The sequence below is a fragment of the Perognathus longimembris genome, chromosome 12 (assembly GCF_023159225.1).
Source record: "Perognathus longimembris pacificus isolate PPM17 chromosome 12, ASM2315922v1, whole genome shotgun sequence".
NCBI classification, from domain to species: Eukaryota; Metazoa; Chordata; class Mammalia; order Rodentia; family Heteromyidae; genus Perognathus; species Perognathus longimembris.
Genome location: NC_063172.1, coordinates 56,573,995 through 56,589,145, shown reverse-complemented (window position 1 = coordinate 56,589,145; position 15,151 = coordinate 56,573,995). Strand labels below are relative to the sequence as shown.

The 15,151-nt window shown below is 40.4% G+C and overlaps 1 protein-coding gene across 1 annotated transcript in view; it reads right to left on the bottom strand.

The window, feature by feature from the left end:
- Positions 1–898: 898 nt before the first annotated feature.
- The window catches only part of Rp1 (RP1 axonemal microtubule associated), a 166,788-nt gene continuing 152,535 nt past the window's right edge, over positions 899–15,151 (bottom strand). The window contains exons 19-22 of the mRNA XM_048358668.1: positions 14,459–14,591; positions 13,295–13,446; positions 10,166–10,320; positions 899–1,074 (exon numbers count right to left, since the gene is read on the bottom strand). Of these exons, the coding sequence (XP_048214625.1) occupies positions 1,002–1,074; positions 10,166–10,320; positions 13,295–13,446; positions 14,459–14,591 (513 nt within the window). The 3' untranslated portion in view covers positions 899–1,001. The remainder of the gene's footprint in view (positions 1,075–10,165; positions 10,321–13,294; positions 13,447–14,458; positions 14,592–15,151) is intronic.

Genomic DNA, 15,151 nt, shown 5'->3' with positions numbered 1-15,151 from the left:
ACATTAACTATATAACTTTAGACTGATTTGAAGAATACCCAATGAAAAATGGTATCACAAAAAGTTCAAATAGATAACTTACAAATAATATGCATGTCAATAAAACAATTAATAGAAATTAATCACATTTGCAAGATGATTGTTTCTCCCATACACTTATGGAAACCTTACGGAAAAAAACTGCTTTGGACTAAAGTTTGGAATAAACTCATGTTAGTTCTTAATAAATCAGACTATAGTGTTTATTGCTGTATTCACTTGAAGTACATTTAATCAACAGTTTCAACTCAATAAGAATGTACTGTCAAATGTGCAGGGCAGGTAATCTGGAAATAGAAACAGATTATGTCAGGTGATTAAAAGAGAAAAGCGACAACAGCATTTACCATTGGCTTCCTCTCGTATTTTAGGCTGATGATTTATTTGCATTTCTGCAAAAATAAAAGTGAAGTATAGTTAATAATAGATCAGTCTGATGACATTGTAAAATAGGGAAGAAACAAATATGAGTTTAACTCTTTATCAACAACAAATTCCTAGGCTGTTTTTGGTTGTTTTTCTATTTTTTTTTTTTTTTTGAGACGGGATCTCACTATGTAGCTCAGGCTAATTTTAACACAGATTCCCCTGATGCTATCCCAGAGTGTTGGGATTAGAGACAAATGCCAGCCAACCCAGATATCCCACTGATTTTTTTAGGGGAGGGATGCTCATACCCAGCTTGAAATCTCTCTTGTGCTCAGCTTTTTCATTCACAGCTGGCACTTTACTACTTGAGCCAAGCTTCCAGATCCTCTTCCACTGATTTTTAATATGGATTAGGGCATGTAACAATTCCAAGACAAATCTTCGCATATATTTATACTTTCATTGTGAAGAATAATCATACATAAGATACAAAAGATAACTAGCAAAGGAGACAGTCTGGGGCAACTGAAGACTCCTTTTCCATGAAGTCCAGATGAAACAAAATCATCTTGCACTTTCTCCTCCTGATGGTTTCATTGATCCTCACCTTGATGATACAGTTCAATTTCTGAGTGAATTATGCCCTCAGACATGAAGGGAAGCCATCTGACAAATAGGGAATAAAAAGAAAAGAAGGAAGGAAAAGGGAAGAACAAAAGGAAGAAACTGATTATTATCTTGGATTTTACAATAAGCTTGAGTCAATGTCAGTTTTTATACAGCCAAACACAACTCAAACTGTCACATACTCATCATAGTAGTAAGAGTGTTATGATAACTGTGGCTTGAAGAAAAAAATATAATGAAGCCAGCCAGGAGGTGGCTGGCGTAGTCACTAGCTCCTATGAAGACCACATGGGCTGCAGAGCAGAGCGCTAGTAGGACTGAGTTCGGACAAAAGCAAAGTCAGGTTGAAGATTCTGAGCCTCACAGCTTGTCCAGCCTAGGAAGGATGGCCCACCTACCCACGGGTTTGAGTAATAAATTCTATCACTTTAATCTTTCCTTTATCATTTTCTCTTTCCTCTATCTTACTTTCATTTGACTTCCTGTAAAATATTTCCTCAGTGTCTGAAAAAAAAAAAGAAGCAGCCTATGACTTTAACACATCGTGACAACATTGCCATTTTAGAAAATGCGCATTGGGTCAGAAATACCTCACAATGTTAAATTCCCATTAACTCAGCCAGCCTTCTGTGTTAGAAGCTAACTAATGCAGGAAATGTTAAGATTGGACTCAGAAAACCAGCTTCCCTACTTCTTGGCTTGTGATCTTACCCTCTTGAAAGTTAATTTCATTGACTAAATTAGCTGCCTCATTTGAAGGACTGCTGTCAAACTAAACTGAATCACACAAGTATATTTTGTGTGCTGTTACAGAAATGTTAGTATTATACCACTAGAAACAGTTCCTACTATCCCATATTCAAATGTACTTTCTTTCTTCCCATCCATCCATCTGTCCTCTCAAAAAAGCAAGAGTCATCTAAGTGCTGGGCTCTTTTCTAAATGCCAGGGCGACAAGAACAACACAGGGGAGAAGAATCACCTGAGCTTCCAGTGTAAAGGATAGAAAACTGATATGGAAAAATATAAACGAGACAAATACGGTGAATGGTGTAAGAATACAAGTAAATATACTTACAGTCCCTTTTTCTCCCTTCAGCAAAGTCAACTGATCAATGAGAAGTAGAAAGGAATGAAGAACAATAACAAAAAAAAAAAGTGAATGCAAAGGAGGTATCTGAGCTGAAGACTGGACAGTGAGGAAGCTTCTCACAGACACTCTTTCTGAGGAAGGGCACCACAGAGAGAGAGAGAGAATAACAGTGACGAAGGTATAGAGATATATGGATTCCAGTGGCTAAGGCCTAGAAGCTGGTAGACAAGGCAGTGTTGGGTATATAGGTGGTTATGTATGAATATGAAAATGTCAAGGAATTTGGAGGCAGAGATACAGGACTAACTCAACCACATCAAGATGAACGGTGAGCTGGTGCCATCCTACTCAACTGTGAGGATCACTTATCACTCCATTTTTTTTTACAAAAACTGTAAGAGACCACATTTCCTTCTGATCATTGCAGCTCAGTGAGCTTTCTCTTTCTCTTCTGCAATCGACTGACACATTACAATTTATTTAACACATTTGGATAGCCCCTAATTATGCAGTCTTGCTTTCTTAATTAGATTTTGGTAAATGTGTTCCATCTTTCCAGCTAGATTAGATCCATTTCTTTTAACTGCCGGATGTGGCAGTACAGGTCTGTAATCCCAGCCCTCAGGAGATGAAGATAGGATAGTATTTGAGGCTCACAAAGGCTGTGTTGCAAGACTCGGTCCAACAAAAACAACACAAGGATGTTTATTTCATAGATAAAATGAAGCTAATCAGCTTTATGTTTAGAATAAAAATTTTGAATTAATGTGGAATCTGACCACTTCATTTTAAAACTTATTAGCTTTATAGTCATAACCTTTATTGTTGATATCTCTATGCCTGCTTCTCTTCACATGAAATTATGGAAAATAACAGTACTTGCACAAGAAAAATATTGGATTAAATATGCACATTTATTGTGGTTTCAGACATGTGATTGATGATCAACAAATGCCCTATTAATTTGTGATTAGTTGGTGTTACATCAAACTTATTTGGCATGATTGCTAGTCAGCTGACAACTATGCCCATTTTTCAGATGTGCTGTAAAGAGGTGGGCCTGCGGTGGTAATACTTGTACCATATAACCTGTCTCTCATTTTAGCTGTCTATCGCAGAAGACACCTGACCCAGTCTCTGATTAAGACACCTGGCCCAGGCTCAGCCAATCAGAGTTCTCTCTTAATATTTTAATCTTAGAGACACATAAGTTTTGGCCAGGAGACACCACATATAGAGCACATAGAGGCTAGAAGCTCCATAGTGTGTGTGTGTGTGTGTGTGTGTGTGTGTGTGTGTGTGTGTGTGTGTGTGTCCTGGAGCCTGAACTCAGGATTTAGAGAACCGTGCACTATTAGTGAGCATTTTTATTCTAGTGCTCTATCACTTGAGCCACAGTTCCACTTCCAGATGTGCAGGATGTGGAGGGTAAATTTGAGATAAGAGTATCACACACCTTCTTGCCCAAGCTGGTTTCAAGCTATGGTCCTCAGATCTCAGCCTCCTAAGTAGCTGGGATTACAGATGTGAGCCATCAGTGCCTGACTTCCATTGTACTTTTGAGGCCAGTTGGCACCAAAAGCCAATGCAAGCCAAAGACAAAAGAACCTTCCCCAAGAAGCTGGTCTACAAAATGAAGAGTGGAGATCCGTGGTAATTAAATAAATAAATAAATAAATAAATAAATAAATAAATAAATAAATAAAAGTTGACAATACAAAGAAAGCAAGTAGTTCTTTGATAGCATCTCATTTTCATTTGTAATACTCATCTTTATTTCTTAAAGCTGGAGTCCATGAAAGTCCTAGTCAAAGCTTTCTAAAGCTAATTTAGTTCAGTATAGTTTGGTAAATTTCTCATTCTTGAAACCAAACTTAGTGACTGAATTTTATCTATTTATTTCAAAGATATTACTATGTAAACCTAAGGAAGGTTTCATTGTGACATTTCCACACATGCATGCCATGTACATAGATGTGTTCCAACCAAATTCACTCTATCCCCTACCTGATTGTTTAAAAATCCTAATCTCTGATCCTATCTAGTATTCAGTATATTTCTAAACTAAATAAAGCAGTGTTGGGACACTGAGAACTGTTTGAAGAGGCAATACTGAGAATAGCGTAACCATGACTCCCTCTAGTTTGAGCTACGCTTGGATTCCTTAAGACATCAAGTCATCTAGACAACTTATTCTTAACTTCCTTCAGCAGCCATCAACTCCAACTCTCTCGGCTGTTGTTTTTTACCGGTTTTATTCACCTGAGGTGTTGATGCACTTCAGAAACTAAGACAGGAGGATAGTTCATTTGCCAGCCTGAACTACATTCTGAGAATGTCTGAAAAGAAAAAGTTTGCTATTGCCATCCAGTCTTACCTAAGCTATTTCTAATGAAGAGAACAGGTTAAGTTGTACATGTCTTGGATAAAAATCGCTTGCAATGCACACCTATTTTCTTCTATGTTTCCTCATCTGCCTAGGCAAGTGTCCAAGCTATCTTTCCATTCTTTAGTTTCTAAATCTAAATGTTTCTAAATGTGTTGCAAGAAAAAAAAGTGGGAAAAAAAGAAGCCGAAAAGAACTAGCCTAGGTTAGGAGTTAAAAATAATTCATCTTATTTTTTTTTGTCTTTTTAAATTAGGGCAAGGAAATTCCTCCGTGGCCCCCTACAGATGGGAGCATTGGAGCCTCTGAGGAGCCACAGTGAATGCAATGCTACAAGATGGACTCCCAGGCAAGCTAGTCACCAGCAAGCAATGCCTAAAACCTCAGCTCTCCAGGGCGTGTCCTAATAAAGAAACACAAAGGCAAGGGGCAAATTGTGTCTTTGAAGATTCCTGGAGACAAACCAAGGAAACTGCTTGGGTGATCCTGGGGAGGGGCAAAAAAAAAGGAGTGGATGACACACATATGTTAGCTAGGACAGCGGCTGGGACTCCAGCCTCCACCCTGCGTTCCTTCTGTCAGACTCTCACCATCGTTACCTGTCACTTTCGCACCAAGGAATGGCTCAGACTGACAAAGAGCACCAAAATCAGCAGCAACACAGATACATGCTCAGAATAGCAAGAAACGATTAATACCAGCCTCTTTTAGGAAGACAAACCTTAGTGAAGTTACATGACTTCTCACTGCCTCATGGTAAGTTTTATTATTCTAGTCTCCCCATTTTTGTACTGTATCAAAATATCTACATATCCTTTTAAAATTTGCATTGATCCTCACTCCTCCCTATTTCTCAGAAAGAGAAAAAAGAAAATCATTTGTACATAACTAATTACTTTGAAAACACAAGTAATTGCATACATCATTTTTAATGAGCCACCTGAAGATGTCTTATAAAGACGAATTTAAATGAGGAATAAGGGACCTCTAAGGTTTCTTCCAACATGGAACTCTCTTATTTCCTCTGTTCTTTCCTTTCTCCTTTGCCCTCTCCCTCTCTACTTCCTTACCTAGCAGAGCTACCATTTGAGCCACATGTCCAACCGTTTTTGCTTTAGTTTATTTTTCACATAGGATCTCATGTTTTGCCTGGGCCCAATCTCAGATTGTTATTCTTCTACCTCTGTCTCTGGCCTATCTGGGATTACAGGTATGAACCATCACATATAACTTGTTTCTTGAGATAGGGTCTCATCATCTTTTGCCAATTTAGCCGCAAATTTTTTATCTTGCCCTTTGAATATTTTGAAGTGGACAAAGATGAGCTCACTCCAGGCTAGAAAAGTAAAGAAAACTTCATGGAATGAATAGTGGTTTGTCCTGGGCCTTGAAGTAAAAAAAATATTTCAAAAATAGATGAAAGATTAAATTAGCTAAAACTTCTGAGTAAAGCGAAGAAATGTCCCTTGAGAATGTCTAAGGAAGAGAGAAAAATGTTCTTTTCTGGGAAGAATTAGAAGGGAAGACTGGAAAGGTCAGTGGGCAAGGGGGTGGGATAATTCCTTTTAAAGCTGTCATCATAAACTAATTCCTTCACACCAAGCTGACTTAAGTATAAGCTCCCCTTGCTAACTGTACTTTGGCAAAAGAAGACAAAGATTTCACCAGGGCTGCCCCTGCTTCTACCCCTGTTCCTCTCCACAGACAATAGACTCAGCACTGGCCCTGCATAGGATTTAAACAGTTTATGATTTATTCATAATTCTGCTAACTTAGCACACACATCCTGAGCATCTTCTATGCTTTATGTCCATTTTGTTAACACCAAAGGTCTTTGATTATAACCTCCTAAGGGCCTGGGCTTTCCTATGTGATTTTCTAGGAATGACCTCTGAGTTGGCTCAAGGGCATTAAGCAAGGAAAATCCTTCCAGAATAATGATGGAATAGTGGGTAATGATAAGCTTCTCACAAGCTCACAAACTGGCTTACGTCAAGATGTGATCCCACTGTGGTCTCAGTTGTAGCATCATAGGAACAACTCTGCTCTCTCCCCTGCCAGCAAGTGAAAACAGACAGACCACCATTGTCACAGAAAGTCACCTAGCTATGGCAGTCTTTGCGTAAAAATCTACACCAGCAGGACATTAGTCTTTACTTTTATAAACTTCTTCACTAACTCTAGAATATTCTCTGGCTCTTTGTTACCACTAACACTTCAAAGTGGGAACTAAATAATCATTTTGTTTATAAGCTACTCAATGAGACTGAGGCAAAGTTAGACCATTTGGATTCCATGTTCTAATTCTGGATTTTTTGTTCAACATGTTTCTTTTACTGTCTTGATTAAGACACCAATGAGAGCCTAACGGACTCCAGAATGAGGATTGGACCAAACTGAGATGGGCCAGCATCAGTATGGACCCTGAAGGAAGAGAGCAGGGGCCTGGTCTGCTGAGCCTGGCCTCCTCTGGCTGTGTGACCAATGTCCACTTCGGCTGCTGTGGCTCTCAGGGATGAATCCCCACGGAAGCACTGAAAGCCTGCTTCGCCTTCCTGCCACAAGCTGCCTTGCCTACCTGCAGGAGCCCTCTGTTATTTCAGTTGAGCAGCAACCCTTTCCTCAGCAATTAGTGAGAAGGCATTGAGGACTGTGAAATGGAGGCTGGCATTGAGTGCACACAGCGTCCCTCTCGGAAGGATCTAGGATTTGCTAATGCTTTATTAATCCGTAGTAGAAACCTCCTAGTTAGCCTCGTTAAATTCTATCTTACCCAAAGGAAATGAATGATCTCAACCTTTCTCAAAAAAAAAAAAAGTGAAGACTGCTGATTAGCAATGAGGCAAGAGATTGCAAAGGTGCTAGTTGTGATATCAAGTGTAAGGAACACTGTGGCACCTTGTCCTTGTTCCTTAATTAATGTGCCTCTGGGTTGTTCCACCTTCCTGACCACCAGGCAGTTAAGGAAGAAAAAAGGCTGCTCATGCCGTTCTATCTCTACAAGTCAAGTTAGTTTCAAGTGGGGAGGGAGGGTACACGGGGGGGGGGGGGGGAGTCAGTTGTTTGCATTTAACTTTTCATTTCCTGTTTAGACTCTTCCTGTTTGGAACAGTCCTAAGTAGTGCCTTTACTTCAAATAAGTTGTCCCCACAAGTTCATGTCCATGTCCATGTCCCTGGAAGCAGATCAGGAGCATGGGTGGGGGGGGGGGATTGACCCTGAGAGGTTCTTCCCATTACTCTTCACAGACTATAGACTTTGGCTATAGTTGACCCTCCCAGACTGAGTGGGCTAATACATACTGTAAGCCACATTGTTTCTCTAAGAACTAACTTGTTTTTAATTATTTTTTGCTTGTTAAATCACAGTTCACACTGGTAACACAGAACACCTAAAGATCCCTAAATCAATGCTAACAAACCTGGCATTGCATACACAGCACTTTATAGGATCCACTCAAAGGGTAGGACATAGATTTAATAGTGCTCCCTCTGGGTACCTAGAACCTCAGAAAGCTCAAAGGGTAGGACATGGTAGATTAAATAGTGCTCCCTATGGGTACCTAGAGACTCAGAAAGTGACTTTACTGTAAGTAAGGTCTTTGCAGGTGCAACTACTTAAGCTGAGGTCATACTGGAGTAGGGTGGGCCTAAAGGAGAAGAGATGCAGATAGCTGAAGGAAGACAGCCAATGACCATAGCAAGCAATTGGGAGTAAAGCAGCTGCAAGCCTTTGAGTTTGTTAACTAGTGCCAGGAGCAGGGAGAAGCCAGAAAGATTATTTCCCAGAATTTCAGGGGGGTATGGTTCTGACAACACCTAGATTTCCAGAACTAGGCATTTCAGAACTGTGAATTCACTTCTATTGTTTAAAAGCACTAGGTGTGTGGCAATTGGTTCTAGCAGCCACAGGAAACTAATACAAATAATAAGAATATGCAAATCAATTTGTAAAGTCGCTTAGGTGTTGGCCTTATCCAAATCCAATTTCTTCCTGTTGCAAACTCAAATAACTAAACCTTCTGCACAAATGGCAAATGTTCAGTGGCTTATACTCTTGTTGATATTAAACATATGAAAGGCAGAAAAAAGTAGGTATCTTCAGGTACAGAAATAACAAGAGCCATAAGGATGCACATGTTAGTGAAAAGAGTAAAGGAGAAAGGTGTGAAAATTCTCAGGAAGCAGATGTGGCTCCCAGAAAGCTCTCCTCCCAAGCAAGCTTTTGTATCTCACCTAGGTATTCCCCTGCCTACTTGTGCTCTTTCTTCCTGCATCCCAGCATGCTACAAGTGCTTGCTCTTTCAGGAAGCTCCAAAGGGTGTGATCCATGTGTTCTTTCCTTCTCCTGGCTGTCATGTGTTTACCTAACCATTTCTCCCCCACGTCTAGCTGTAGGTGTCTTCCCCTCTTGGCTTCAGAATTCCAGGCTCCATTTGCTTCAAAGGATGCTCTCCTAGACTTTCCCATGCAGAGAAAAGGCTCTGGGAGCACATGGGCCACTGCAGGTGGCATCCAAGGAGATTTTTCCTGCTGTAGAAAGGAACTCGCTGAACTAAGTCTTATTCCTGGTGCCACACTCTTCTTTAGAAATTAGAGAAACGGGGTCTGCTCCCATCTCTCTGTATATAGAACAGGAAGGAATGATATTTAAGTTGGCACCCAGGGAGGAGGAAGCAGTGGGGTAATGGTAGGAGTGAACACTGATAGTGTGGGTTGTACAAACAGAGGTGGTAAATAAATCTACAGTATTTAAATTTTAAAATAACATGACTAAGTTGATGTGACATCAGAACATAATGAGAAGGCCATGGAGGAAGCATTCCCTAGCTCTCTGATGAGGAACTAAGCTGAGCTTCCTGAGCACTGTGAACAGAGCAAACCTGGAAGAGTTACACAACTCCTCTTCCATGCTGCATGGCCCCTGCCACACAGGGAGGCCTGTGGCGTGGGTTAAGCGCTGAGCACTCACGGAGAAAAAAGAGAATGGGTTCTAGCTAGGCCATTACCCCCTAGAGGCCAAATCCGAAGACTCTGAAGGGTAGACAGGGTGAGGGTGGAGAGCATAGTGAGGAACAGCTCCCTTCCTGAGTATGAGCAACTCATCCAAGGGGATAGACGCAAAGGGCAACTTGTTCAAGTAATGGCAGGTAGTCTAATCTCACAATATCAGAAGGAAGTTATAAAAACCAGTTGTAAGAGGCAAGAAATTCCAGTACAACAAAGGAAGAGAGGAAGAGAGGGAGGGAGGGAGGGAGGGAGGGAGGGAGGGAGGGAGGGAGGGAGGGAGGGGGGAAAGGAAAGGAGATAGAAAGAAAGGAAGAAAGAAAGAAAGAAAGAAAGAAGGAAGGAAGGAAGGAAGGAAGGAAGGAAGGAAGGAAGGAAAGGAGGGAGGGAGGGAGGAAGGGAGAGAGGGAGGGAGGGAGGGAGGGAGGAAGAAGAAAAGACAGGTGGGAAGAAAGAAGGAAGAAAAGACAGAAGGAAAAAAATAGAAGGCTTCCTTACAATGCTTAGCAAAGTAGTAAATGACACAGGTCCACTATCTAACACACACACACACACACACACACACACACACACACACACACACACCATTATTCACAGCAAACATACTCCTTGGAAGACCCAGGAACTGGCGGAAACTGGCAGTACCTTTCACAGGTGAAGATGTACTCAGCGGAGGCACCGGGTTCCATGACTACGATCTTTTCACAGTACCAGTACTGGGATTCGTCACAGGCTTCACAGCGCAATAGCACCTTCTGCAGCCTTCCAAGTGACACTGCTTCTACTTGAAATTTATCAATCTGGTGCAGGAGACAGAAAACCCCCACGGAAGAACTAGAGTCCACTAGATGCCAAATGCTGGCAATAATAAGAGTCCAAGGCGGCCAGGAACCGCGCAATACTTTAAAAGAGATCATGTTACTACAGTTCATACCAAATAGGACAGGAAAGGAAGAAAAATAAACAAATTACTTTTTTATCTATTAAAACTGTATTTCTGGTACCGCATTTTTTTTTCTCTCTTGCAGGTTTAGTTTCCCTGTTGCAGTATCAGCAATGTAAAACACAAACAAACCCTAATGCAAAGGCCTCCAATCTGTGGCTAGCCTCTCACTGGGACCCTGCCTTGAGAAGCAGCTCATTAAGACCTGATGTGGAACATTTCTGTTCCACCTGATGTGGCCTGATGTGGAACATTTCTTTTCCACAAATGCTATGATACTTGGAGGAATGTCGGCCACTCTTCTCTTTCTTGCTTCTTTTTTCTATAAACCATTCTCTGCCCCTTTCCTTTTACATGGAAACCAGAGTACATTCTGGCATTTGCTGTGAAAGTTCATTCCTAATCTTCCTTCTTACATATAACTGTTTGTCATGTCAAAAAAGCACTGACAACTCCAGAGAAGTAGAACCTGAAGGGAGGGAGTGGTGTGTTGACTGAAATCTTATACAATGCTTGCTCGTGGCTGGCTGTTGTTACCAAATGACCATCCTAGAATTATCATCGGAGGTTAGAGTCATGAAAGTGCTCAGAAATGACAGCGGGCCCTTGGCCACTGTTATGCTACTTCACATTGAAAACAGAAATCCACTGTTGCTTGTGCTACCTGCATGGGCCTGAACTAAGTTAAATTTCAATTTGGTAAGTGTCGGCACAGTCCCCGTGTCTCAGGGAGCCTACGGCTTCTTTTGTATTGAGAGAAGTCTCATTTCAGCCACACCGAAACTTCTACTAGGCCAACACTGATGCTCCTGTAAACCAGATGAAGGAGTGTTTGAGCATCCTCCTGAGCATGCCTGGATGCTCTCATTCTCACCTCCCCACACTCCTAAGGAGGGCTTTAAAGGGGACGTGTCATAATGCCCCATACCTGTTGCAACAGAGCTGCTGATTCCAGTCCTGTGGCTTCTGGGCTCTGCGTGGGTCTCCTCTGCTGCCTTGGGAGATTGGGTATGCTAGCCACTTCCCAGCTCAATGTCCCTGTCTCCTACTTCTTGATCTGAAAGCTTCACCTGGTAGAACAATTCTGAGAGATTTTGGTAGGGTGTCTCTGAAGCAAGAAGAAAGCCCAGGACTCACTAGTGTCCCTGCGTGGGCTTTTCTTCCTTTCCTACTTCTCTGTCCCACTGTAGCATTTGCCAGAAGCTTAACATCCTCATGTGCCAGCTAAACTACCTGTGTCATGGTCTGTTCTGGGACAACCCAAACAACAGAATGTTTGCTTGTATCTTAAACTACCTTTAAGTTTGAGGACAATTAAATGGAGCCTGGTCAGTATGTTGGGGCCTCTGGCCACACCCCTGGAAACTGTGGAAAGAAAATGATAAGCATCCCTCGTGTGAATGGAATAATTGTGATGAGAAAACTCCAAGATTATTACCCAAATCATTTTAGGCCTCTTGAAACGATTTGGCATTTCCTTTACATGCCCTGCACCAAAGAAAAGAACTAAAAGCACAAATTTTAAAATGAAGCCATATACTCATGGCTCACACCTATAATCCTAGCTACTCAAGAGGCTGAGAGCTGATGATCACAGTATGGTCAGCCTGGGCATAAAAGTCCCCATGAGACTCTCTTATCTCCAATTAGTCACTCAAAAACCAGAAGTGGAGCTGTGGCACAAAATGTTAAAGTGCTAGCCTTGAGCAATGAGCTCAGGGACAGTGCCCAGGCCCTGTGTTCATTCAAGAAGCAAAAATGACAATAATTAATTAAAAATTTTAAAAAATTCTAAAATGAGCCAGGGAGAAAACATTCTTTTATGTCTCTCACTCTAAACTGAGACCACAAACCTCACACTTTTCTTTATGCACTGATTGCAACTATACCTCCTACCCAATTTTAATTTCTATAATCTTCCCCACACTAATATATCGTCCCACTGTCTATGAAATGCTATGCACAGAGGGGAACTGAAGATCAGTCATGCAGATAGCATGCAATCTCTAGTATCTTCAGCTGGTGTAGTACTTCCACAAAACGCTATGTGCTCATTGGCCAGCTGGCAGGGGGCCAGATGCTCTGAAGCCTCACATCCATCAGAAAGTGAGGGAGTACCAATGAAAAGAATTGGTGGGCTTGATCATTTTTGATGCTTCATAGGTTTTCACAAACAACAAGCAGAGGCTGAGAAATAACATTCTCCAGCTGGTCTAGAGAGTCTTCTCTTTGGATAACTACTACCTCTAAGTAGTACTTTATTTTATATGCAACAAAATAACACTAAAAATGAACTTAGTAATAAATACTCTATTGTTACTTCTCAATTATCTACCCTATAGAAAGCATCACTCTTGTATGAAAAGGACAAAAGAGAAGAATTAAGAGGTTTGAATATGATTATAAACAGTTGGTTCCATTTATGCTTTTAAATTAAAGCTACTGTGCTATTATTTGAAATAGCCTATAATTGTCCTTCTATGGGCTGACCTTTTAAAGCTGTACTTAGTAGCTTTCCATCCTGACAGAGCACTTCCATGTACATCTTCCCTGATATCTTTTCAACCTAGTTTGTTCCTTTTCCTATACTATTATTGAATTTTAATGTCTTTTTTTGTTCTATTACTCATCATAGGTTTAATGTGTTTTGATTTTTTTCATGAACACTTGTTAAAACAAAGCATATTAGCAAATCGGGTCAGAAAACATGTACTAATAACATTTCAAAATGAAAACTTGAAGAATATCAGGAATCTTTCGGATGGTTAAGTCACATGTGGGCATCACCAGAGAGGTCGCTAAGGGCCGGGAGAGTCTTCCCACACACTCACCTGTCCTCTTTGGAATCTTACTGGCATGTTGGACTTGTGCAGCAGTCTAAGGCCAGAGTCCCCCCTCTCCCCGTAGAGACAGAGAGAGACCTCAGATTCCGTTTCTGCTTGTTTCAACTGGCCTGTGTAGACATCAACTTGATATCTCACTACTGGCAAGAGGAAAAGAACACAGAGGAACTCTTTTACCTCAAAATTCAGGCAAACAGAACCCAACTCCAACCTATATTTTTTAAAAAGAAAAGCATGATAATTTTTCTAATTTGAACATTTTGTATTTGAGGTATTTTAAACCCTTAAATTTTAACTTTAAATGGGCATTTTTACCTCCTAAATAAATGCCAGGAGAAGTTTTAAAAAAAGGTTAGTCTACATACAGCACAGGAGCATATTTTATGCTTAGTATTTTAGAGGGGAGGATGGCAATGTTTTTGTATATAATAATGCTTAAAGTTTAAAGCGATGTGAGGTTGGATGATGAACTAAGGCAGTGAGCTCATGGGCAAGGTGTCAGCTGGGCCCTGATAAAGTCAGGTGAGACAAAACCATAACATTTCCTTTCTCCCACGGCCTCGGATCTGGTAACTGACTCTACCTGTGAATCTAGCTGTAGAATCACTGTGAGATATGTTTTATTCAAGCTCCACCAGTGGCTCATGCTATGACGTGGAAAAACTCAAGTCACTTCTAACTGGGCAAAACTACAATTTTCTTAGAAGAAATGTATTCTCCAACTAAATTATCCAGAAGTAAATCTAAGTGGCTTCAAAACAATTTATATACATACATTTATACATATAGTATTCATATACATATAATTTATGTAAATGTATACAATTTACATACAATTGTAACATATAAATTGTGTATGTATGTGTATAAATATATATGAAATATATAGACATTATGTTGGAAATGAACTATACAACTTGGGGGTGAAGAAGGGTCAGCAAGGACAAAACTGAGAGAAAATCAAAGAAGGAGTGACATTGTTCAAAAAGAAATGTACTCATTACCTGACTTATATAACTGTAAACTCCTTTGTACATCACCTTTACAATAAAAATTTTAATAAATATATAATTTGTAAATCTACAAATATAAAATATAAAAAATTCTATATAAATATATATTAGTACATGCTATTGAAGATTAGTAACACACATGGGAAAATAGGCTGTCCTTCTTTCATGACAGGAAGCTCACAGACAATGTCTCCATCTTCTTGGATCTGAGACAGCCATACATTTGCTACAAAATCTAGTACCTTCTTGCTCTTCATATGTTGCATGGTAACCTGGGATTATAAGAAACAATTATCATTTTATGCACCACTTACAACTTCTAAAACAATCCTACTTATAGTAAGAAGTCCAAAATCTTCAACACAATGGGGAGTTCATGATAAAATCCTAATCTAATCTTAGCCTGGAGCCGGTGGCTCACACCTGTAATCCTGGCTACTCCAGAGGCTGAGATCTGAGAATCTCAGTTTGAAGTCAGCCTGGGCAGAAAAGTCCATGAAACTCTTATCTCCAAAAAACTAATCAGAAAAGGTCAGAAGTGGTGCACTGGCTCAAGGTGTAAAGCACTAGTCTTGGGCACAAAGAGGCTCAAGGACAGTGCCCAGGCCCTGAGTTCAAGCCCCAGGACCAGAAAAAAAAATCCTAATCTTGCTAGATACTTCTTTCTCATAATTATATTCTAGTCTCACTGATCAGTTGATAGTTCCATAAACTGGATGCATTGCTTGTCTTTGTACATACTTGTATCCTGTATTGTCTAATTCATTGCCTTCGACTTAAGAAGTCTTTATGATTCCCCGGTATGGTTGGTATTTCCTTGAGCTCTCACAAG